The sequence below is a fragment of the Cuculus canorus genome, chromosome 3, assembly GCF_017976375.1.
Source record: "Cuculus canorus isolate bCucCan1 chromosome 3, bCucCan1.pri, whole genome shotgun sequence".
Lineage (NCBI taxonomy): Eukaryota > Metazoa > Chordata > Aves > Cuculiformes > Cuculidae > Cuculus > Cuculus canorus.
Genome location: NC_071403.1, coordinates 13,898,986 through 13,925,534, shown reverse-complemented (window position 1 = coordinate 13,925,534; position 26,549 = coordinate 13,898,986). Strand labels below are relative to the sequence as shown.

The following is a 26,549-nucleotide window of genomic DNA, read 5'->3' as shown; positions in this document are numbered from 1 at the left end:
ATAAACCAGATAATTCCTTTAGAAAACACCAGCTTTTAATTGCTCATGTGAAAAGGGGGCTATAACAAAATGATTCAGAAAAGAGTCTACAGAATTAGAAATTTAGGAATGATACAAGAATCTAAGACGTATTCTTAAATGTGGGTAAAGCTATTTTCACAAATGGGCTGCTGACACTGCTTTCTGTTTCAGTTGGGGGCATTTTATTGAATTAGACTGAAGCCTGGATGTCTGGATGTTTTATAGTTTCCATTTCTTTAAGATATTTTACTCAGTGTTTCTTACTTAAGGTAGGAAAGGGATTTTCCTAGATTACTCTGGTTTCCTATGGCACCCATTTAAAAATATTGAATGGTTAATTTATTTAGCTTTACCTTTAAGGATAATTAATAACATATACACAAAACTAACTTTTGATTTTCAACTATTACTTAGAATATAGCCATAGAATTGAGTTAGATTTTTATCCACATTTAGGAGGATTTTTTGATAAAGATTCACATAGATATGCCTTTGATATTAGGTATTTTTAATCTTAAGTAACTGAGAGAAGTATTTCCTCAGGATCACTGAGTATGCAGTTTTTGAAAAGACAGAAAGAAATTCTACTCTTTTATGCACTTTTCACAGCTACGTTTTCAGGGAACGTGAATCATTTAGTAAGCTTATTTGATATTGAGCTCTCGATCATTTATTTCAGGAATTAAGTTGGTGGCTGCAATGAGCTAGACCTTCAAAGTGTGCATGAAGCTTTCCCCCTTTAATCAGTGGAGAAAGCTTGAATCTTCTGAAATCCATATATTGATCTGATGAAAGAACTGCTGAGGCTGCTGCAAAGAAAATGGTATGGATGTATACGGAACAGAAGTACATAAGGGTAAAAAAAAAAATTCCAATCGACCTTTTCCCATATTTTTGCTCTCCTTTTGTCTGTTTTTCTCTGAAAATTGTCTGTTCTGGTAACCTTTAGCCACCAGAAGAATGTTACATATGGTTTGAGCTAATGGAGAATAGGGAAACAGGAGAGTGACACTGTCTACATACGAATCTTGGGAGTTGAAGGATTTTTTGAGGAGTGAAGAAAGAAATGTGACAGATGCCCACCTTCATGTAACAGAGCACCTGCTCAACTGACAGTGTACGGCTTTGAGGCAAGGAAGACTGGTGGGCTACATCTGAGTGAGAAACAGAGGATTAGGACAAGGACCTCAAAACATGAATGAAAACTTATACCTGCTCTAACAATCGTGTTCACTATCTAAGAACAGAGTTTAACTAACTATGCACCACAGTGCACTGAGAAAAGGATTAATTATGCCTACCAGGACAGTCTTCTCACCTGGACTGTCCCCTGAACCATGCCTTGACACTGTTTCAGCAGGTGCCATGAATTAAACACTGTGGAGAACTGTAGGACAGTTCTCAAGACTGCATTTGATTTATTATTATAAATACAGTTGTAAAAGCTAGATCCTATCCTGAAATGAGAACATGACAGGCACTGAATCTTTTAGGCTGTTTTGAGAAGAAATGGCATATTAAACAATGGAAACTGGCAAAAGCCCATATAGCAAAATTTTGTAACAAAAAAGATTGTTAGCTAAATATTGCTTACTTTGGTGTGTATTTTACTCGTTATTAAAAAAACTAGACAGAAATCTGAAGAGAATATAAATACTTCATTAACTGAAGGGAACTTGTATTTCTATCTAGTAGGACTGTATTTCCATCCATGCAAAACCATTTCAGTTTCACTTGATTTTTCCCTTGCAAAAGTTTATTCTTGACAAAAAAACCAAAAAACATTATTATATTAATCATTAAGGATGTATTTACAAATGAACTACAACACACTACAAGGAACTATTCCAGTTCACCTTCTTAAAAATAGTAAGTACAATCCACACAGTCATTCCTTAAAGGCTGTACCCTTGAATTTTGCTTTGTGAAAACATGGGTTACTCTGAAATAACTTAATGGAAACAGAAGAGGGATCTGAAAGTCTATTTTGGGACATTCTATGGAATTTGCATTTCTTTCTATTGGGAGAAAACTTTGAAATTTTACCAGCTGAATTTCTATTAACCAGAAAAGTCACAATACTTTTCTTTAGCACTACACAGAATGAGCAGTAGTTTCATTACAAATTAATCCTGACTATATCATATGTAATTATTAAGATATTTGTTTCCCGACTGAAAATTTTAGACATTTTCTTTACAGCTTTGGACAAGATAGTATTAATCTGTGGCTTCGTTTCTGTCTTCTTTACCATATTTGAAAAAAACCCCACCATCTTTCAAACATCAAAACCAATTCAGTCTTTTGACCTATGTTAGGCCAGTATGATATTTATGATACATGAGTCAGAGGATCTTGAGTATTGCATTTAAGACACACATCACTAACCCTGATACAAAAAAAAAGTAAAAAATAAGCTGACTAGGTGGATGAGATTAGGATAAGTAAACAAACCATATAAAGCGGAGAGGATTCTGGTGAGTCTGAAAAGGATCTAGTTTCCAAGACCTAAAAATCTTACCTGGGGAAAAGGTGAATGAACACACAGTAACAGACAGAAATCCAGCTTGCTCATTTTCTAGGATTCCCAAAGTTCATCAGGTCTACCATGGCTTGTGTCTTATAACTAGAGTAGGTACCTCTTCTGAAAGCTTTTGTGGTCACTAACATTTCCATATGCTTTTAGCAGGACCAGAAAATTTTAAGATACACTTAAGCCTACAGTATTATTTAACTTTTTGGTACAAATTTCATGGATTTGAACATAGAATGGAAGATCGAAGCGGGGGACAAGAAAGCATGCAAAACCACAAGATAATGGACATTCTTTTAAAATAATTTTCTCCTCTATGGCATCCTAGGCTTTCTGTCAAGGCAGAAATCGGACTTCGCTCCCTGCCAATATTTAGAAATCTTATCTAAGCAGCTCAAGATGAAATCTTAGATGAAAAATTATATGTTAATTACTATATTGGATCAGATTACTCATCAGAGTAACAGTGTCACAGTAACTATTTTTAAGTAGAGAGGTAACAGCCTGCTAGTTAGAGTCTGATTTATGCATAGAGGCATGACTTACACCTCTTCGTTTTTTCATATAATATCATAGCTAACTGCATTCACCACACAGAGCTCTGCTTGTTATTATGTTATTCTTCTTAAAACCCTCAGAATTAAATATGATAATTTATAGTCTAGCTAAGAATCTTTGTTTTTCTGTGGGAAAGATTAAACAGAGATGTCAGCCTAGTTTCTCTTTTCATTCACTTTTCAGTTGTGTACATCTAGTTCCTTTTAACAACCTGTTCTCAAATATCTATTCTAATCATTCCAGTTTTCAATCTGCCTTTTTTTTAATTTTATTTTTCTACCATGCAGCTCTGAGCCTCTCTGTGTGCAAAGGTTTTGTTTACTCAAGAAGTAGCACTTCTCTTTGCTTTAGATGACAGGAATCATTCCGCACCTTGAATACTGTGTTCAGTTCTGGGCCCCTCACCACAAGAAGGATGTTGAGGCTCTGGAGAGTGTCCAGAGGAGAGCAACGAAGCTGGTGAGGGGGCTGGAGAACAAGTCTTACGAGGAGCGGCTGAGAGAGCTGGGGTTGTTTAGCCTGGAGAAGAGGAGGCTGAGGGGAGACCTTATTGCTCTCTACAACTACCTGAAAGGAGGTTGTGGAGAGGAGGGAGCTGGCCTCTTCTCCCAAGTGACAGGGGACAGGACAAGGGGAATGGCCTCAAGTTCTGCCAGGGGAGGTTCAGGCTGGACATCAGGAAAAAAATTTTCATGGAAAGGGTCATTGGGCACTGGTAGAGGCTGCCCAGGGAGGGGGTGGAGTCACCTTCCCTGGAGGTGTTTTTGGCTTCTGCTCTTACAGAAAATTATTTTAAAGCAGAGGGAAAATATTCCTTTACAAAAGAATCCTAATCTGCCATAGAAACATGTATCTCCTAGTGTTGCTCGCTATTTCCAGTTCCACATTCTGCCTATTCCTTTAAAAACAGTTATGCTTGTGGCACTCAAACCTTCTAGTCTAGGAATTATTTTGAAATCAAACGATGAATATTTCTTGATAGCAGTTCAGTTAACTTTTAGTCATTTTTTTCTCAGAATTCCTTATAGTTTACTGTGATGGGACCCCAAATCACCCAAAGCCCTGAGGTGGATCTACTCAGGTTTTTAGCTTTCATATAACTTGTAGCTATAAAGTTCAAAAACCTGTTAAATGCCAAAATTAGTTATTTGACCTAAAATCAGGAACTCAGCTTTTATAATAGAGAACACTGAAAGTGAGTGGTTAACACAGAATGGTACTATGGTTTAAAAGCTTTTCTCCCACTGCATATTGTCCCGTTGCAGGTGGGTCTGTGCTTTCAGCTAATTCAGGGACTCCGAGTGGTAGCAAAAGCTCTTGTTTTTTTCCATACCACCCTTTTCCTATGCCAGCTCAGCTGGTTGTGAGGAGGAGGAGGGAGTGGAGGAGGAGGAAGAAGCAAAGAAGGAGCAGGGTGAGGATGGAGGCTTCTGTCTCGTATCAGAAGCTTTTATATCACCTGTTTCTTAAAGGAACATAATATAGAATCGAGAGCACATAAATAAAACAAATACCATCTGTCCCAGCCATGCATGATCAAAGGAAATTGTTGCTTTTATATTTACGTTTGTTAAGTTTTTCATAGCATATTCTCTATATTTGAAAGAAGGGCTAAAAGGAGATGGGAGTTGCTTTAACAGAAATGCATTTCATATGCCTGACTTGCCTAAATAAAGCCCAAAGCACAGATATTGGATCATCTAGATTTGGAACCAATCTCTGATATCTTCTTCAGAAGCAATGGAAAACAGAAGTTAAAAGCCACCACACTGAAAAGTTTAATAGTGGCACAGCAACTGTCCTTATGGACAGCTCTTAGCTACTTAGCTACTTCAAAATGTATAATAAGGTGGTGCGGTATAGCCTACCATATAACTAAGATAACTTTAATCACTTCCTATGTTCTGCCTCTGCCTTGAAAGAAAGAGAATATAAAATCACATCTGTGGAGGATATAAGGAAATTAGTGTATCTGTCAAACACAACTAGATCTTCAAATTGTATCTGGACTATTATTGTGCTATTCAATTAAAAATAAACTTATCAATGGAAATTAATAGACAGAAACCAAGAATTCGGTGCAATCCCGTGAAATTTGCTACATAACTTGATCTTTTTTCTGACAAGAAGCAGCTGTTCATCTTTACTAGTGAATCCTTTTTCTCATATATCTGAACTGTAAAGTAATTGTGAAATGAAAATATGGCAAAAGGCATCTGAAATACCTGTATTTGCTGAGGAAATATTTTATAGTACATAGCTATGGAATAACTATCAGGTAGTCTTGTTTAAAGACGAATACATAAAAGCTGGGCCTCCTTTTGGCACGTATATGCTTCTGCATGGAATGCGTTAGCTGACTTAAATGACAAGGCTGTTATTAGAAGTTATAAACAAAACCTTGCATATTTTCAAACTCCTGCTGGTACAGCAGAACTAATGCTAAGACAAGACAACAACAACTGCATAGTTCATTCCTCTCAGTTGCAAGCAACATATACATTCCTGAAGTTCCAACCACATCGCAAGTAAGAAAGTATTACACTAAACCCCTGAGGATAACTACACTAAAACTGAATTATTCCGGATGCATTCTTTCATTATTTGTGACAATAAGAAATTACTCCTTGCTGATAAAAAAAAATCAATCCCCATCTCACCATGTCACCTGAGCTTCAGTATTCTGCTGAATGAGTTGCACAGCAGTGACAGTGTCCTTTTTTTGACAGCTGATCAAGTAAAAAGAGGATAAACACATACCAATATGTCTAGGCAGAGAGAACATGTAGTCAGAATAAGCCTATAAATTAATTTCACTTTTCTCAGTTTCTTTCCATTCCTTTGATAGTTATATAGTTAAGAACAGACCTACTCTTGAGTGCCTAAAAATATCTTATATGTGGGAAGAGAAAGATAATCAAAAGAAAGACTGTAAGATTATGCAGTTATCTAGACTAGCCAGTGCACAGCATGGATTCTGATTCAATTGGAAAGTTGTTGCTGTTTCCCATTTGAAGCCATGAATATGTAGAGACATATTATTTGAATGCATCTTCTTTTTACAGTGGGTTTTTTCACATTTTTCAGAGAACAAACCGATCAGAATGCAGTACATCATGCCAAACCGCATGAGCTGTGGTCTTTAAATAAGCTCATCTCTTTATTTTGTCATAAAAAATCCATGGAACAAACATTTCAAAAAAAAGATACTTTCTTTTCTTTACAAATTTGTGCAGGTCTAGCATAATGAAGGACTGACAACTGGAAGAAGCTTTAAGTGGTACTACAGAGCAAACGGTAAACAAGAATAATAAATCACTAGTTAAAAGCTAAAGTTCCCCATACTGCCTGCTGAAATGTTTTAAACGTTTTTAGGCTGCCAGAGTTCTTTTTGGTGAGTTCTTTGACACGTTGCCAATACAAGACTGTGCCTTATAGGGGTTAGTGTTTGCAGTCCTGTCAATCTAAATATGAACAGGACAACATTAGTAAATATTTACTCTTGCACAGCAAGTCAGATTTTCAATAGGGACAGTCCAACAATTTCCCTTCTTTATTCTGGCAACTGATTTCTAAATGACCATGTTTTCTAATAAATTCTACATACTTGCTCTAGATCTGACTGACATTTAGATGCAGAAAGATGGTAAACAAAAATCTTAAAAAACGTATTGACACCAGAGCTTTTACTCTCACAGAAACATATATTCCAAATTTGTTCATTACATACAACTGCATTACACTTTCTTGGTGTTATAGAAGTGTAGCTAAAGAAAGTTAATTGAATAAGGAAGAAACTAAGCAAAGACACAATGCTTAGAAAGTAACTTCTCAAACTGATTTTTTTGTTGTTGAATTTTTAATGAAATTCTGTGATATTGCAGAAACTTTTATGGCTACTGGTAAGTGGAATTCAGTTGCTAAAAGTCTTCATATTTCATGTTTGCTATTATTTAATTATATTGCCTGGCAACTCTCCAGTGCCAAAGACAAAGTTCACAAATTAAATATGAATAACATTTTAAAACTGTCAATTATACAAAAAAGAAACCGTAGACTTACATTGTTTTGGCAACTAATTTTTAAAGTTATTTCTTAACTGTTTATGATGATTATTGTCACACCAAAACATGTGCAAAGACTGTTCTTTGGGAGCACAGAATACTAAACCAGATCATTTCAACAATATTAACATTTTTCAAGCTATCAATTTAATCATTATTATCTTAATTAGTATGATTTTCTCAATTACAATTTGAAATACTGTATATCCTGGAAATGTTCTAACATATACCTACAATTCATAGTATTCTGATAAATACTTTCTGAATTTTATTTAGAGCCTGAAAGTTTGCATTTAAACCTTGAGATATGATTATGGAGAAGCCCAATGTGTAAGGCATATTAAATGTGTTGTATCAGAAAGGAGATAATCAAGTGGCAGAGATAATTTGAAGGAGGAGGTGCAGCCCAGTCTGGATCGTGACAGAATCAGCAACTCTACAGTACATACTTGCTATTTCTGATTTTCAATAGGTCATAAATTTGATAGAAGAAATTCCTATTTCTTACCTACATTTCCAGTCATTAGGTATGAATTCTGAAAGTCCATCATTCCCATTCCAACAATGTGTATAAAATCTTCAATCACCTGCATTAACTCCACTGAACCCGGATAGATCTAACAAAGGAAGGTCAGACATGCCATTAGCTATAATATCAAAATATCCAAAGCAATGCATTCAAATGAAGTCTAAATGCCATCAAATGAAACCTAAGTGTTATCAAATGAAATGGGAGACTTGTTTAACAGTCAAACTGTTCTTCACGTTTTAATACCCAAAATTTTCTTTCAGTATAAGACAACCATTTTGCCATTAGACCCTCATGTGAACAGAAAATACTTCCCATAAAGCTACATGAAATTAGCTTTGAACTGGAACTATGGAATGTTTAATCTAAGTCACTGCATTTAAAAAACAAAACAAAACTAACAAACAAAAAAAACCTTGCTGTTACTTCCAACTGTCATTAGTGATTAAAGAATTTCATACTTTAGAATAATTCTAATTATAATATTTCTCCTTCCTCTGTAAGATATCTTCAGCAACTTCAGAACTAATGACACCAACAGCTGAATGCAAATCTTACCTTTGCCTCTCCAGCATGTTGAATCTCTCCAGCATTTAATTACATAAATTGTTACCTGTATTGCTATTTTCATTGCTCGTGTGGAGTGGTAGAATCACAGAATAACTGAGGTTGGAAGAAGCCTTTGGAGATCATCAAGTTCAGCCCCCTACTCAGAGCAAGGTCAGCTCTAGCAGGCTGCCCAGGACTGCATACAGTCAGGTTTTAAACATGGAAACTCCAGTCCCTGTTTGTGCAACATGTTCTAGCATTCAATCACTCTCACCGTAAAAGAGGTTTTTCTTACATTTAAATGGAATTTATTTTAATTTTTGCCCCTTGCTTCTTGTCCTGTCACCAGACACCACTAAGAAGAGTTTCAGTCAGTTGTCTTTACTCCTCCTGCTCAGGAATTTTTAACATTGAGAGAATCCTCACTGAGATTTTTCCAAGAAAAACAGTGTCATGTCTTTCAGCTTCTCCTTGCATATCAGATGCTTCAGCCTCTTAAACAACCTCAAGGCTCTTCGCTGGGCTCGTTCCACTATTTCCATGTCTTGTACTAGGGAACACAGAACAACTCCATGTTCGTCTTGCTTTATCTCTTTAGGTGACATCTGTCACATGTGCTTTGTTTTATACATGGATCTTTTAATAAAAGGTAAGGAAGCAGTGCCATTTTTATGAAGAATTTGTTGTGACATTTATGCTCCTAACAGGTTGCAAGTGCTGCTTCAGATGAAGGAGACTTAACTGTCATTTTCCTAATGATATTACTGAGATAGTAAGTGTAGGTTTTACATTCATCTCATCCATAGCGCACACACTAAGATTATGAATTAAGGATAGATTTTAGCAAAAACATTTTTTCACTTTAGTTCTTGCACGTAAAATTTTACAGTAATAACTTCAGCAGAAACTATTGAATGGTCAGTGTTATAGAGGTGCTCTTCGTTTTTATAAATCCGAAGTACTGGTTAATCAATAGGATGCCAGCAGATGGTGATGAAAAATATGCAGATCCTACGTTATGAAGCACTGCATTGTGGACTTGAAGTGGTTCCCTGTGTGCAGTGCTTTATATTAGCTTTTAATAAAAGATAAGCATTAAAGTGAGTGCTGCTCTTCCGAACACTACATAACCTGTAATTAATGGTATCAACTGCTGGCATTTAATCTAGAAAAAAAAGATAGGGTGAGGGAAGCATTGCAGCTGTTAACTTGATAGAAAGTCAGCAATTTGCTGTCAGTGAGTAAGATTTTCTTTCCAGCAAGCAACCCAGAGAACAGGTTAAGAGATTCATGCTAACAGTAGCCATGGAGTTCAAGAAAATCATGCAGCCTGGCAAAAAAATTTGGTTAGGCTGTCCCTTGGTTTGTAATGTTTCATTAACAAGGACCAAAAAAAAAAGTCATCCGAGTGGCTGAATTGGAAACAGAATCATCTTTAGTCTTTTTTAATGAGTCAATAGTGTTTCCACTAGATTGCACTCACAGCACATAATGACTTGCACACGTTCTTTTTAAGCTCAATGCCTATCTTGATTGTGACATAAAAACTAGAAAAGTCTTCATGTAGGATGTAGAAATAATATTCTGTTTTAACATCCAATTCTATTTAATCATAATATTTCAGTGTTTTATCCAAAACATGACAGAAAATAATATTTTGTATAAGGAAGTTTTTTGTTGTTGTGAAAAGAACAAGTGAAAGAAAAAAGAATCTTAGGAGTCCTTCTGATTCCAGCTCATGCTTCCTAGCTGGTATGACGATTTACATGCTTGAATTGTTTCTTTGAGAAAGCTTGTGTGACTACTCAAGAACTGCAACAAGAGCAGGGGTGTGGTTGCTCTGGGTACCATAGCTCAGGAGTCTAGGATTTAGGGATTTCCCTATCTTTGTCATCAGGCAGCTACGGCCCTGCTGCTCCTGTGTTCTGCTCATTTTGGTGCTTGCTTGGGTTCCTGCCTGCCTACCAGGTCTGTGAGTCAATGAATTACCAGGCAGAGAAGGAGCTATTCAAAAGTAGAAATAACTTGCATCCTCTCTTTTTCAACACTATTTCTTCTGCCAGCAGCAATCAGGTGAGAGAAGTGATTTGTTTTTCCCTCTTTTACCTCCACGTTCTCACAATTTTCTCTTAGGTGCTGCCATCCTCTGATCTTTGTGGGACAGGTGGTGGACACAGCGTGGCAAAGCAGGCACGGTGGAGACAGAAGAAAAGCTTGATAACTTAAGCAGTGGTATCCTGCCTGTTCATTAGTGGGGTTAAAACAGTTGCTTAACATCGGTTCCCTAATCTTAGTTCTATTTATGTAAACTGCCCACATGCATGTGATTTCGCTGCTTACATCTACCAACACATACTTTGTCTATTTTTGTAGCTGGCTCTTACACACAGGAGCAAAAAAACATCGTAAGGAAAATATGATTCCTGCGTAAATTGCAGTAGGTCAGCTGCAGCATCATATGTTTACAGCAAGGTTTCAATTGGTAGCAAAAAATCCTGATCTTCCCTTTCTTAGATGTAGTATAAAGACAAATTTAGAATAATGAAGTTAAATAACTTCAAAGGCCTTCAAACACCTAGTGATTTATCAAGAAACACATTAAAAGTGAACATATTTCAAGTATCTATATAACACAGTGGCAATAACCATACAAGAGTAGAGCTAAGATCTCTGTAAGTCATTTTCTTGACTTTGACAATGGTTAATAACCCATCCTTTAGCATTTTTTTAAACAATGGACTTCCTTAAGCAGAACCGGGATCTTTCCATCAACAGTCCTATACTTTTCTTCCATTACTTTGTCTATTTACTATTTTATCTTGTGTACTTCCAGCAGCAAGAACTTCTGCACCCTGACTTTCTGTAGAAAACGTTGCTTCTAGTATTCATTTTGAATCTGCCATTTGGTGTTCTTTATTTATTTTAGAAGAGCACAAATGAATAGATTAATCATTCCCGTGTCACATTCTTCAATCCACTCCTGATTTTCAAAGCTTCTATTGCACATAAGTGCAGTTAACTCTTTTATAGTGAAATCTCTTACTTTTTTAAATCATTCCTCATACAGAAATATTTCCCTGCCTTTGACTACCTCCACACTTTTTCTCTGTACATATTTCTTCGTTCATCCCCATCGTCACTGTTATTTGAATAAATGTGATAGTTCTACAGTCATGTTAATGAACACAAATGTTAACATTGCCCTATAATGTTATTGGTATAGCACGTTGAAATAATTATACCCAAGCTAAAAAATATTTTTAATTTGAATTTTAAAGTCTTTATTTATGTATTTTGTTAGACTTTACTATTTTATGAAGTTCTATCATAACATCTAACTAGTCCTGAAATCTGTCAGTCTTAAGGATCATGACTGTTCTTTTAAATACAAATTTCTGCAAGTTCATTGGTAGTGTCAGATGAATTCTTTATGTGAGTTCTGAAGTATTCTGTTTAACAAAAACATCCTTGCAGCTAGCCTTTAGTAGCATATTTCATCTTTTGTATGTACTTCATTACTACCTCAAACAGAAAGACATAATGAATAATCTCATACAATGCAATGAAAGTCTTTTCATCAAGAGAGGTGCCTTCTTAATATAATTTTAATCTAAGGAATTTGCTAAGGAGTCCTGGAATTACCCCTTCTTTAAAAGGATTGGTTATTTCCAAATTATACTTTCGCTTGGGATTTCCTTTCACCTACAGCAGAGTGTATGTTTAACCTGAATTTTGAAACCATACATGCCAATTTTTCATGGCTTACTGAAATAACGTGTAACTTCAGACCTAGTGAATGTCATAATATGCATAGTTTCCAAATTTTAAATTGATAAATTACAAAATTCAAATCTTACCTGTTGTGCATCTTCCCATTTTTCTTTGTTTTCTTCATCTAAGAGGTTACTAATGATTTGAAAGAAGTTCTGAAAAATCAATTAAATAAAAGACAAAGTAAAATGACTTTCAGTGACATAAACAGTCATATCCTTTTGCTGACATCAAGAAACTCTTCCATTCTCCACTGCAGAAGTAGTTCTGCAACCTATTCTCTGTGAGTGCAAGAGATAAGATTGCAAAATAATATTTTATGCTGATAGAAAGGCACATATATTTCATGGTTAATTTGTCATTTCCGGCCATATAATCAGGTTCCACACAACTCTGTGGTATCAAATAAGAACTATATTAAATATTCTAAAATTCTAAAAGTAATAGTGTTCTATTTTCAGATTGCTCTAATTCCAGAAACTAGACAAGTATATATTATACAAATAAACAAAGTACACTAAGAAAACACTAGGCTTAGAACCACTAGTTTCTATGCAAAATATGAAGATTATCCTTAATGACCATAAGTAGGGAATACAATGGTATTTCATTTATAAATGCTGTGTGAAACCAAGTTAATCTTACTTTTCAAAAGTTACATTTCCTTCTGTCCTTTTAGTAATTTCAATTGAAAAGGAATAATTACTTTATATTTGTTTGACCTTAAATTGTTAAATTCTTTAGCTGCTTCTCCTAAAAACAAACAAAAGCCGAGACATATAGCTTTTAAGTCACATATTTTAAAAATCACTGTCTTCCAAATGTCTGTGGAGAACTTTCCTTTCTAATTTTGTCTTCTCTCTCAACCAATTTGTATTCCCAGATTCTTCACCTTTAAAAGCTAAGAATTTGTGCAGAGTCTGTTCTTCACAACTCTCTATCAATTTTTGTGCAGAATGTCAATTTTGTCTAAAGCCTGCCAATTGTAATTTATCAGTTCCTTCATAAAAGACAAATATAGTTTTTACTGACCTTAGCTGAAGAGTGCAATTAAGACCCTCAAAACCTCTGAAAAACCTTTAAGTGGAATATCAACTATAGGGCCCTATTGGAACTCAGATATCTAATGGTCAGTCTTTCACCTGCACTTACTTTTTAGTCATTTTGGGGGGACAAATAGAGCTTAAATAACATTCAAGTAAAAGTAGCTCACTCACTATTCAAAGAAAATACAAATCATTCACCTGTACAGTGACTGAAACAAGAGAAGAAATAACTTCCAAACTTAGCATACTATGGATACGGTTTTGCTTGAAGAGACATTAATGTCAAAATTTGAGATACTGCAGAAATGTTAAGTATCTCATAAGCATGTAAGCAAAGCACTGTAGGATACAAAACTGAAGAAAATTAGTGAAAACTGTTTCTAGATGGAAATTTATTTTTACATAAAAATGTTTTAATCAGTTTAGTATAGTCCTAAGACTAACTACTTGACAAGTGAAAGGATACATCTTTGCCTCATCATTAGGAACTTTATTACGCTACTGATAACATTTACATGGATAAAATTGTTTTAACTTGGCAAATTTACTATAGACCTGACTGACATATTCATGAACTTGAGCAAAATAATCCTTTATATTAATGAAGGCAAAAATCCCTCAATGAAGTCAGTAGCAGAATAACCATAAGATTCAGTAACACAGAACTTCATGGAAAAAAAAACCAAGGAAATGGCTCAGCAAGCTCCTGTGAAAATGACAAGTAAGTATTGGGATGGCATAATGCAGATTTAAGACAGAACATGAAAGAAAAAATTTGTCATGTTTTCATCCAATTTGCAGTGATACAGAAGGGAAATTTCCAGCCAAGCTGACGATAAGAAGAAGAAAATGGAGCTACGTATGGCTACAAGAATCCAGCTCATCATTTTTCAGGTATTCAGTAGCAAAATAAAGCATACTGAAAAGAGTTATGTTTAGTGTTCATTGCAAAGGATTTGCCAGTTTAACCAGGCTGGAAAAATCATAATTGTGTAAATGCAACTTCATCTAGGAAAAGCGTACAACTTCATTGTCCTCCCAGGTAAAATAAACTGTACAGGCCAAAGCAGTTTCATGGCACTATAACCTCATCTGCTCTAGGATATTATGAGTTTTGGCGAAGAGTTCTTCTAGATAGAGTCAGCCTTAGGGGAATTTTGCCTAGGGAATACATTTTTAAAAGCATGATAGCTCTGCACTTTTCCAGTGTAATACCACGGACATGTAGTGCACAGAAATTTTAGCTAACTTTAACTTGCTAGGGTGCCAGGAGCAGTTCAGCTGCAGCAGCATGGAATTCGGTGTGGGATAATTTACCATTCTAAGGCATGGGTTCAAAACCAGTTTGGTGCCACATTGCAGCCAGCGATTCCCCTGCAGAAACAATCTAAGCCTCCATTGCAAAAGTATCCAGGGCCATGTAATGGGATCCATCTGAAAGTAGCCCAGATTGCCTGAGAAACATTCAGAAGGTAGAGATGTTTCTTGCAGATAATAAATTACATGTTTTTTCTAGCCATGTAATGCGTTAAGAGAAATACATGTGAAAAAGCCTATAATAATCCTAGGCTCAAGCACAAACAAAAGATGAGCAATAACTGATTTAATATATACTTTGTACTTGCCAATGAACTATAAATGGTGTATATGAACCTAGTGACAAGAATATATTGCTTGTTTAGATCTTTTTTTCACTATTTCCCTCCCTGGTTGATGTCATATTTATGGTAGCAGTGGAGGCTGAAATGTATGAAGATTTTTCTGTCAGCAATACTGGTGCTTTGTGAATAAAACAGAGGGACAATAAAATGGCTTTGCTGCTTCAATAATGAAAAGATATGAGATGCACTCAGAAAAGTGTGACGGGGAATAGGGGTTAAAAGAATCTTTCACCTACTTTGACTGTTCTCTTGTTCATTGCAATAATTCTGCAAGGAACAACATTGACCTTTAGCAAAATGATTGACAGGTATGAAGGCTAAATTTTAGAAGCATTATGGATGTGATCTGATGCCATTATCGAAGTGAACACTGGACCTCCTTGTAGAATCAAGCTCCTTCCTTTCATGGCAGGGTTTATGTGTTACTGAACTGGCCACTATAGAAAATGTTGTGACAGCCAGAGCCAAATTTTGAAGTCCTTTATTTTTGCCCAGGCTTTTTTGAGGATAATGTCAGTTACAGTCAGGAATGGACAATTATGTTTTTCTAATTTAATTTCCTTCCTTTCAATCTTTTTCTTCTGTAATACAATGGTTGCTGTTCTCTGTTCTAGTCCAAATTCTTTGACCTACTCTGCAGGCATAAAACTGTCATAAATCCTTTTATACAGCTAGAGAAAAATTCCTCCCCAGGAGGAATTAATGGATAGCCTTAAGTCACCTCCACTTTTGGACTTCAGCTTGGGGGGTTTGGGGGAGGAGGAGGAAAGTTGTGGGGAAAAGCATTGGGCAATTCTGTTAATCCCTGACTGACAGCAACAGTCCCTGTGGCTAGTGCAAAGGGGGTTACACTGCTCCAACTTCTTTGGGGAGAAACCCTGTTTTCTGTTGGTTACCAGATCAGGGGATTCACTTTTCCATCCTGTCCTTGGGAACACTCAGACCAGCTCTGGAAAATGTGACTGAAAATACACTTATTTGGAATTATCTTACAGGTAGCATCCTTCTTTCTTACACAAGTAGTAGCATGGTGGCCAGCTCATAGCCTCATGGTACCCGTATACTGTATTTTAAAGTGATTCCCATTTCAAGGGAAAGGACTCATTTCTAGAATAACTGCATGACTTTTGTCTTCTAGTACTTCTGCTACTGTATTGCTTTTTTCAGTCACTGATGCAGGATACATTCCACATTTTTAACTACTTCATACATGGTTATTTTTCTTCCTGACACTATGTATGCAATGTATACATAAATATCATTACAAATACATTAAAGTACACAAAAAGAAAACCATTCATAAAATAAATACTTTAGCACTAGACATGCATACTTTAGAAGCTTTGTTTTGCTCTTGGTATCTGTTCTGTATTAACAAGTGACATTTTCTGTGCAGCATATCAGGAATTGGTATCTTAATTTTCAGTAATTAGCCTTAATTTTCAAATTTGGTCTAACTTTTCTGTTCACTTTTTTGTTTTGGAGTCTCTAAATAATTTCTTTTGCATTATTCATGAATATTAATTTTGGTTATAAGCCAAAGATTGCAGGCAGTAGAGGAAATATCCAGATGGATTGAATTTATTAGAAATAAATATACTCAGACATATACACTTTCTCTTTTTCAGTTTTAATAGAGGTGGAAGTGTTTTTGTATAGACCTTTAAAAAAACAATTACCCATAATTCATAATCTATTGACATTGTGCAAAAAAAAAAAAAAAAAAAAAAAAAAGTGACTTCCAGGCAGTCTAAAATTCACTTGTGCTCTTCTGAGAATTTCTTTAAAACAAAAATCTAACACCTAAGAAATTCTACTCTTTCTAACGTAAAAAGCAGAATGGAATTAGAATATCATACAGAACTCCCTCAGAAAGAAGAATCTCCGTATTTCTGTGCAAATTAATTTCATTTTCACCTTTTTGTCACTTTGATGACAGACTAGAAAGTATGAAAATATGTGATAGTGAATATGAAAATTAAATACAATCCTTCAGAGCATGGTAGCATATGACATACGTTTACATATGGAAAAATACTGGTTTCTCAGAAATTGTCAGTAAAACTTAAATTGACGTTACTGATATAGGATTTCATTTTATATCTTAAGAAGACAGCAACAGGAACATTGCTTAATATATCCCCCGTGTAAAACATATGTTTCATTCTGATTTCACATACTTTCCTGAACATTATGCATTGTTTTCTGGATTTTACTTTAGCTTCTAATTTGTTAAACTTTGTTTCCATTTTGAGTTACAGGGTAGTTTGTTGTTTGGCTTTTTTTGTTTTTTTCCCCAATGGGAAATTTAGGCATCTAAACCCTGAAATAAAGCTATTAATCATTCCTAAATCCTTCCTTGTTTCCTTCACAATATGGTTTATTGATTTTTGCCTTCTCTCGTTTCTTCCGTTCAGAATGGTTAGTCAAAATTTATTAAAATAGTACTAAGCATTTTGCCAAGTTCTGCCAGAATACTATTATCTATTTTGGAAACAGCTCTAGATTGCTGAAGGGAACAGAACTTTTGGCACTGTCATTGGTGGGAAAAGAATCAAATTCTCTAATGCATGTAAACTGCAAATGACCTGATCTGCTAAGCCCATGAACAAAATCACTTTTGCCAAGCAGTTTCTCAAAGCTGGTTCTACCAAAGATTTCTGTTGTGCCTATAAACCATGAAGAAGTCATATTGAGCTATCAGATTGCTGAACGCATGAAAAACTTTCAGTAAATAACAATCTCCTTAATAGCAAAACTTAATCAACGTAGGAAAGACATTGACTATTATTCAATAAAAAAAAAAATAGTTGTCTAACCAAAATACTTTTTGAAAAGCACTGTTCAAATAATATTACTTTCAGCTGGCTACAGGCCAAAACAAGAAATGTTTGATTTATTACGGAAGGTCATTTTCCCTTGTGCATAGAAAAATAAGTAAACTGAAAATATAATAGGAAGCTCTTGAAAAATTATTTTTGGAAACACCTCAATTTATCTGCATGCATATATTCCAAAGTGTATTTATAATCTATGCTTACATTTACATAAACAAATGACCTGTATTAATACCTTCATTATTAATTTATGAATTATCATGAAACTCTCTTTTTCATAAGCAAGAAATACATCTACGTCTTTGTATTTTTTTTCAGAACATCTACAACCCTTTAAAAGTGTCTAAAATTCTAAGAGATAGATGAAGCCAACATCCTGATCTGAAAATCCTGTGAAATATTTATTTTAAGGAATACTGCAAAACTCATTGTGCAGTCTATTATGTAGAAATAATTATAGAGTTTTCGGCTCTGACAGTATTTTAATTGGCCTCTTGCATAAGAAGAGTTAACCTCACACTTGAAATAGAAAATTCAAATCAAATGTACTATCCGTCACTCATGTGCACTGTTAATGAGTTTTAATTATTTGAACTGAAGCAGCCATGCCAGAATTACATAACTAAACATCGTGTATAGAATTTGAACTGAAATAAACCAGAACAAACAACTCTAGTGAACTGCTTAGTGTAAAAAATATTAACACATTCCTATCAATCAAACAAAACTTTGAAAGAGGAAATAAATGTTACTGAAATAAATGTTACAAAGAAGGCATGATACATTTTTCACTTGCTGCATTGTTTTGGATATTTGTCTCATTAATTGCAGCTAAGTCTTTTCCTATTTTACACTTGTATCTTAGTTTTGTGTGAAAAATGTTTATGCCTATCATTTACAAGATTCAGTTTCCTCAGTGGTAAAATACGTGACATGCAGTATACTCACATAATCTCCATCAATTGTAACTTTCCCCTTACAATTTTTCTCTTACCTGCACTCCATCAGATGCAGGGATGTAACTTGCTCTTTTAAAAGTGTCAGTAACATTTCTGAGAATTTCGACAGAAATCAGAAGGTCCCCTGCATAAAAGTTTTTCCTCTGAGTTAAATCCAATAGTGTCTTTGTTACTTGGGACATGCCATCACCAGCCAACATTCTTTGACCTTTGGCGAGGTGTTCTTTAATCTGTATCGGAAGAACAAATGAATATCAGAACCTACTTTACTGAGAATAAAGTATGATAAATTCTAAGCACAACCAAAGTATTGAACATTAAAGTCATTGTAATGTTAAATATTAGAGCTACTATAAAAAACATTCATCCTGTAAAAGAGAAGACAAAATAATACACTATGATGACAGAATTATTATGTTTGTCAGAGAATCATGGATTTTTATACTGAAAGATTCTGAAGCTGTCATGCTTTACCCATCTAGATCTCTTCAGACACATCTATCCTCAATGTCCATGTTCTCAAAGGAACACCAGGGAATGGACTGTAGCTTTAACCTACTGCTATGATGAAGGATTAAACTGGTCTCCCTCAGAGGAAGAATTGTACAACCACTGTTGCCATTCATTAAACAACTAAGAGCTCTGAAAGGAGTAAATGTTAAGGCAGTCCTTGTTATAATCTGGTTTACTAAAGGGAATTTGACTCGTCATCTCTGTCAGCCCAGCTTTGCCAGTCAATACAAGATTGATGGTTCAGGTGAAAGCTTATTATGGTGCTCTCTTCTACAGTACTCGCAACACAACGGTGCTAACTTGTAACAATCATCTCATTTGTTTTTTCAAGAAATACAAATTAAATTATGAATTGCTCTTGTGCATCAACCGAGAGAGCGTAATGTAGTGGTAGCTCTCCCAGCAGATCTGTCAAGGGCCAGTGATAAACGTAATCCAAAATGCATATGCTGATAGAAGAATCTTCCTGATAAGAAGCTGAGCTTGTAGATCTGATTAATTTTTAAAGCTGACTCTGCATCCCAGGAAGATGCAGAGTGCATGACAAAGATGTCATAAGTCCAGCCAAAGCTGAAAAGGAGTGCAAGGTTTGAACAATCTATTTTCAAATATGCATATGAATTTATGTATACAACATAAGTTCTTCCAAATTGAAACTAAATTAAAGGAAAGATAAATGACCTGAGACAGACCTCACTCTAAGCAGGAGGGCTGAAGAGAAAATTCTGTGCAACTAACAACCGAAATGCTGACACCATCTCTGTAAATATATCTTCAATTGCTATATTGGCATTATTATTAACATAGAGAGTGAAGGGTGACTAATGTAACGTAATGTGGTGGGGAAGTGGAAGGAAGAGTGTAAAGATACCTTTTGTCACTTCCAGACCTCCCCAGCTACTTTGTGTGGATATGTGTGATTTAATTAAAAAAAAACAAATAAAAATATAGGAGCATGTAGTAAAAATAGTACAGTGATTAAAAGGTTCAAAATAACTTTCAGGAAAAAAAATAAGAAATGCAACCATCCCCTGACATACACGATCTAAATATTTCTCTTGTTCATGTTGTTGGATCATACTTCGGCTACATTCTCAACCAATCTTGAGGCAAACTGGATATATGTAACACAGCTGGGTCTGGGCAAACTGCTTCAAGTTATGTCTATGGCCTTAAGTAATTTTCATAGCAGCTGGGGATTGTTATGGACCACCACAGGCTTGCCCAAACCCCAGAAATATTTAAAACTTGGGAGAACATTTGCCTGCTGCAGCAAGGACAGGGAATGAATCTATATCATGACTATAGAGGTACAAGTGCAATTTTATACATATGTATATATAAAATAATTACACGTATCAAATATTTTTCAACAAAAAATTCAGTAAGGAGAACTGAGGTAATTAATTGTTATAAAATAAATATTCCAGCAGAAATACCTCCCTTAGCCATCAGAAATCTGTAATAAGTAATTGGGAACAAAGCCTGCTTGCAAAAATCCTTTTGTGTAGCTTCTATTAATTTTAGAAGGACACATTGAAAGCAATTTTGTAGAAAAGTAATAGTAGAGAAAAAGGTGTGAGAATGGAAGACAATTCATTTGAGTAAGTTCGTGGATCTGATACCGTATACATAACATTATTAACTACTTTCTTTGGAAAAAGTGAAAGTAAACAGAACTTGATTTGCCATTTTTCTTGTGAAACATTGCTATTTGCCTCACTTGTTTACACACTGTGTCTGGGTAAAAAATCAACAAAGAATAAGCCATCACAGTAACACAGAATAGTAGAACTCTGGCTGGAATTTGTCCAGCTGTTCATGGACCCCACAACATATTTCCAGATTTTTAGGATTAACAATGTTCAGTGTGTCTTCAGTCATGCCCAAAAGACACGCAACATAAGACAGTCCATAAGGCTGAACTCCCAAATCTAACACATGCCTCAGGATGTACTGTGGGAAATGCATCACTCAACTTGAAGGCAGAGCTTAAAAGAAGAACAAAGAGGTTCTTTTAATTCCAGTAAAAACAGAAAAGTGATTAATCCTTATAAAAACTCTAATGCAGTCTTATGCTTTTATAAAACACTGATATATTTATTTTTTGCATGTTATTTTATATTGCATTATTTTGCTCCTTTTGCTCCATCTGTACGTTCAACCCTCTTTTTTTTTTTTTTTTTACACGCTCTTGCTAAACTTTAAACTCATATTTTAAAGGTAGCAGAGGGCAACTTGTTGTTGGTTTTGGACCATGTATAGCACACAGAAGTCTTGGTTTCAGCTGCTTTTGGAATGCAAATGATCAATTGATCCCAATTTTGACCAGTTTTTAAGCTTTTGAGCAGGTAAAGCTCTATTTCCAGGGCAAAAATTTACATCTTTCTAGCAGCAGAAGTGGGAGCGGTAGCAGACCCTTTCTTTCTTGCAGTAAGATCTTTTGATTGGTTTTGGATACAGTGATAAAAAAGGTCTAGCAAGTGCCCATGAAGGCATCAAACCAAATTACTACACGGAAGTAGTAGCCAGACTTCAGAAGTAGCCAGGGTTGTGGTCCATGTGTTTTAAAGTTAAAATTACAGCTCAATCTGGAACTGTTTTTTACAAAATGATTGCATACGGAGGAAGCTCAGATTCCCAGTACAAGTAAGCTTCCACCTTTGGACCACACCACTCATACACAGCTTGGTAAGAACTTTTTCTTCACCCTCTCAGAAATTCCTTTCCCTGGTCCATGCCTGCCTGTCCAAGTCCACACCACCTTGAGTCAGACTAGCAGCCTACCCTCAGAAGTAGCAAGCTTGCATTGTGTTTGTGTAAGGAAAAGTGTGTGAAACTTAAGAGTTAATTAGCGGAAAGGTTTGACTACAGACTAGCAAGCAACATGCAGGATAGGGTAAGAGCTAGCAGACTCAATTTATTACATAATGTATTTTCTTGTTGTGAGAGCCAACAGCTCCTAAAAACAACTTTTAAATCACAGGCCATTCACTCAGTTGATGGAAACTGGTACAATACTATTAAAGCCAATGAAGATGTCCAGATCAGAATGAGTTGAAGGTACAGACTCCTGGATTATTTGCACAGCTACCACATGAGAGAGCTGGGGTTGTTTAGCCTGGAGAAAAGGAGGCTGAGGGGAGACTTTATTACTCTCTACAACTACCTGAAAGGAGATTGTGGAGAGGAGGGAGCTGGCCTCTTCTCCCAAGTGACAGAGGACAGGACAAGGGGGAGCAGCCTGAAGCTCTGCCAGGGGAGGTTCAGGTTGGATATCAGAAAAAAATTCTTCACGGAAAGAGTCATTGGGTACTGGCAGAGGCTGCCCAGGGAGGTGGTCGAGTCACCTTCCCTGGAGGTGTTTAAGGAACGGGTGGATGAAGTGCTTAGGGACATGGTTTAAGGGAGTGTTAGGAATGGTTGGACTCGATGATCCAGTGGGTCCTTTCCAACCTGGTGATTCTATGATTCTATTCTATGAATTTTTCTGTGTGAAAATATGGAATACTCTCATCATTAGCTGTGGTTATTGCGTTATTATGCACTGTGCAAGCAAGCTATTTTGTTCACCATTGTAGGTCCTTGTAGTTCTCTGTGAAGGTCATTTTTTAGTGGTCTTACAAGCAGGCTCATTAAAAATAAAGTTTATGGGCCAAGAGACAGTGAAATGGAGCAGCTGTTAAAGTGCTACTTCAGTTGTTGTTCAACCTCTAGCCGCCTGCACTATATGACCACATACTTGAAAAATTACTGAAATGTTTAACTGGACTTTGACTCAGGGTCCAACTGCCTTTGTCCCTCAATTTATCGCAAAGTATGATATAATAAAAACACCTCTTTACAAAGTCAGATCTCCTAGGCCTCAAGCATTGCAGTACAAATTTGTTACCACATAACACTTATGGCAGACTTAACAGCTAGACATAGTTTAAAAGGACAGAAAACAATGAACCCTCAAGTAACCTATAAAAGATTGAAAAGAATGCTTAATAGGAAGAATAAGTACACATTTTTTCATTCTTTTTTTAAGTTGATTTTAGATTGATGGCTAGGTATTACTAATGACATCATTAATATATTTTATGGTATTGGGACTATAAGAACCCGAATTAGGAAGCCTTAGACAGAAGTGAAGAAAAATAGTCTGAAATAAAAATATATACAGAAATTGTTCATAATCTGCAAATCACTTTGCTTTGCACCTCCACAATTTAACACTAATATTTTGCAAAATGTTTTTCATAACGCTCGTAAGATGCAGAAAAAGAAGGAATATTCGCATCACCTGCAATAGCTACTTGAGTTACACAACTGTGTTAGAAACCTAAATGCTCTTCAGAGTGTTGGCTTCTCTAGAGAACAACCTAAAGCACCTGAAATTGTATCTTGAATGCTCTGAATCACATCACCTGACCTCTGTGGCTTCTAATCTCAAGGCTGGAATTGATAGTATCCTCTCAATAAATATTAATTAATGATTCTGCATTAAAATTACTTTTACAGTAACTGGCATTGAGGTCCAGAAAGGCTGGAACAAAAATGCTGAAGTCTGTATGCTTAAAGTTAGGCATATAAATTAAAAAGGCAGAAAATATTTTTTTTGGCAGCTGAAATATTCCCATAGGTATAATCCTACACTGAACTGAACTCATGCAGTATACTGATGTTTTTCAACAATAAAGTGATGCCATTGTGAGAAAGCTCTTCCCTCCATTTTTTAGAAAAAATTCCATTAAGGGTTGTTTTTTTCTGATTATCAGCAGACAGTCCTTTTAACTATGTTAGCATAGAATCTAGAAGTTTAATTTACTTTCCCTTAACATAATTAATTATTTATTATTTATTTGCTTACTTTCAGGCTGCTTCAGTGTTCAAGAATGTAATTTTATCCATCATTTAAAAGAAACAAAGTAGGGCCTAAAGATACAGCTATGTGTCTCTAGGCATGAATCTGAATATTTATAACCTAATGTCACATAATAGTAATATTCCTTTTCTATATGTTCAACATTTTATGAAGGAAATTGCTAAAGCAATACAAAATACTTTTCCATTTAGTCATCAGTGAAATTAGTAATCTCAATCTAGGTCATGTTAACGTGCTAATAAAGTTTCTGCAGAGAAGAAGAAAACCATGTATTCCCTCTGTTTATAAGAAAGAAGGGAAAAAGTTACTGGTATACATTATGTCAAGGAAGATTGAAGCTATATATATTAATGTATCTACAATTCAACTGTAAAGGAAATTATGTGCCATAGTTTACCTGAAGAGACTATGCAGTCTTCCATACTGGAGGCCTTAACAGCAGTCAAGAAAAATAAAATGCTGAAATAATGCAAGTATAGCTGATTCTTATGGGACAGAATTTTGGATTGGATGATCTCATGAATTTCCTTTCAGTTCTATAATTCTGTAACAGGTCCCTGCAAATATTCTTAAACCCAAATTAAAATCTTGTATAATTTACCCTGACCAGAAATGTCAAAGTTTAAGGAGTGCCCTGAAACCTTCCTGCATTTATCCACTGTCATGGTGTGCAATATGCTGCACTACATTTCTGCAAATAACTGTGCCTCAAACTGCCTCTGCGCACTCAACTGAAACCACTGCAACTCTGTGCCTTAAGGACCTTACTCTAAATTTACATTGATGGAAAGAAAAATGAGGATTGTCTCACGATATACAGTTGTCTCACTGTCATATTCTTCTAAATTTTCTTAGTCAAAATACTCCTCAAAAGAGTAATTTAGTTTTTAGAGAAAAGAAGCCAGTTTAATCACACAGAACCCTGTACTGATCTAGACATCCATCTTGGGCAAAGTGATGCTCTGCACAGACATCAGAGAAATTGTATGTGTTGTTCTCTGTGTGGTGAGGTGTGCTGGGGAATCTTGAAAAATATCATCCAGTATCCATGAAGTTCTTAATGTGAAGAATGTGAACAGCACGGAGAGATGCTTGGTTCTTTGTGTACCTTTCTTTTTCTACCCTCTTTCATGAGAAGACTCCTATTATTTTGCTCAAGAGGGTTTTTTCAGTTTTTGTGTTTTGGGGTTCTTTTGGCCACATTAACCCACTCCGTAATTCTTTTCTTTTTTTTTGTCATCATCATCAATATTGTCACTTATTCTTTCCTTGAGATATAAATACCAAATAGGTGAAAGAGAAAGCAATTATAAAGTTTCAATATTTTGATTTCTACATAGATTCAGCAAAATATCTTAGTAGATATTTTGCATAGATAAGATTGCTCTTCAGCAGAGTAAAAAATGGCTCTAGGAACAAGAAATTAATAATCATTAAACAAATAACTTCTTTGGGTTCGTTTTTTCTGTCTTCTTGTACTTATCACTGTTGACTGGGATTTTTATTATATTAAGTACTGCTATTAAATGCTCCAACATCCGTGATTAAATCCTGCTCACGTTGGCATGCTGTGTGAGAGATCTTGTTGTTGTTACTGTTGTTTCTTTTTTTAACCAGAGGGCATGCCTTCAAGATTTGTATTATCTATGTATAATGCAACATGACAAGAGCAAGAGTTGAGAGGAAAACCAGAATGAAGATTCTGAGGGTTGTTTTCATTCTATGACAGACATAACATTGCTTGAGGTAAAGTCTCCTGGCTTTCATACTGACTGAATGGCTGAGGCTGGGAGTCACAAAAGGACATAATACGAATGAATTGTCATTCTTTTTTTTTTTTCCAAGTACATAATCATCCTGGTAAGTATGTGTTGTTAAAACAAAAAGTTATGACTAACTGCTTTGATTTATAATTTTATTTTATTTTAATCAATTTCTATATTTATTGGGTTTTGTGTTTCTGTGCAGTCATTCCAATGACATTCCAGTTTGCAGGACAAACCAGAATGGTTTCTTCAAGGAAATTAGCATTATTGGGGAGCCCTAATTCCTTCATAGGAATAGAGCATTAAGAAATAGGCAAGACAAAAATCCTTTTTGCCTCACATACTTAAAAAAACCTATCTTAAACGTGAGGGAATCCAGCAAATGAAGTGGTGGACAAAAAAAGCAGGGGGAGATAGTAAGCGTAAGATACTGTGATCACTTCTTTGCCTCTAGCTGCCTAGCCAAATTCCTGCAGTCATTCTGCAGCTGTTTTGGCATGAAGGTTAATGCAGTTCTGGTAGACTTCAGGGGAAAAATAGATGGATTCTTTCTTTACTGACTTCCTAAATGGTGTTCATCTCTTGTTTTCCCTCTGGCCATAACCTAGTGAAGTTCATCTGCTGGCTGCAGTGTTGGTTGGTTGGTTTGGAATATCAATGTGATCAGGGAACACTGAGCTGCTGCTCACTACTGCAGCACACAAAACAGCAGCAGAAACCATAGGAGCACATTTCATTTAACTTACAGATTACTATTTGGATAGACCAGACATGGAAAGATTATTGTAGATTCTGAGATGATAGCAGGGACTTTTCTTTGAATTTAACCAGTGAGATTGTTTGACTATCAAAAAGCAGATATTCCAACGAAG

General features: G+C 35.5%; 1 protein-coding gene across 8 annotated transcripts in view; it reads right to left on the bottom strand.

The window, feature by feature from the left end:
- Positions 1-26,549, bottom strand: part of ADGRB3 (adhesion G protein-coupled receptor B3) — a 457,722-nt gene that overhangs the window by 210,259 nt on the left and 220,914 nt on the right. For all 8 annotated transcript variants that reach the window (XM_054061560.1, XM_054061566.1, XM_054061564.1 and 5 more), the window contains 3 exons: positions 18,564-18,758; positions 12,112-12,180; positions 7,685-7,793 (listed from right to left, as the gene is read on the bottom strand). In XM_054061560.1, the coding sequence (XP_053917535.1) occupies positions 7,685-7,793; positions 12,112-12,180; positions 18,564-18,758 (373 nt within the window). The remainder of the gene's footprint in view (positions 1-7,684; positions 7,794-12,111; positions 12,181-18,563; positions 18,759-26,549) is intronic.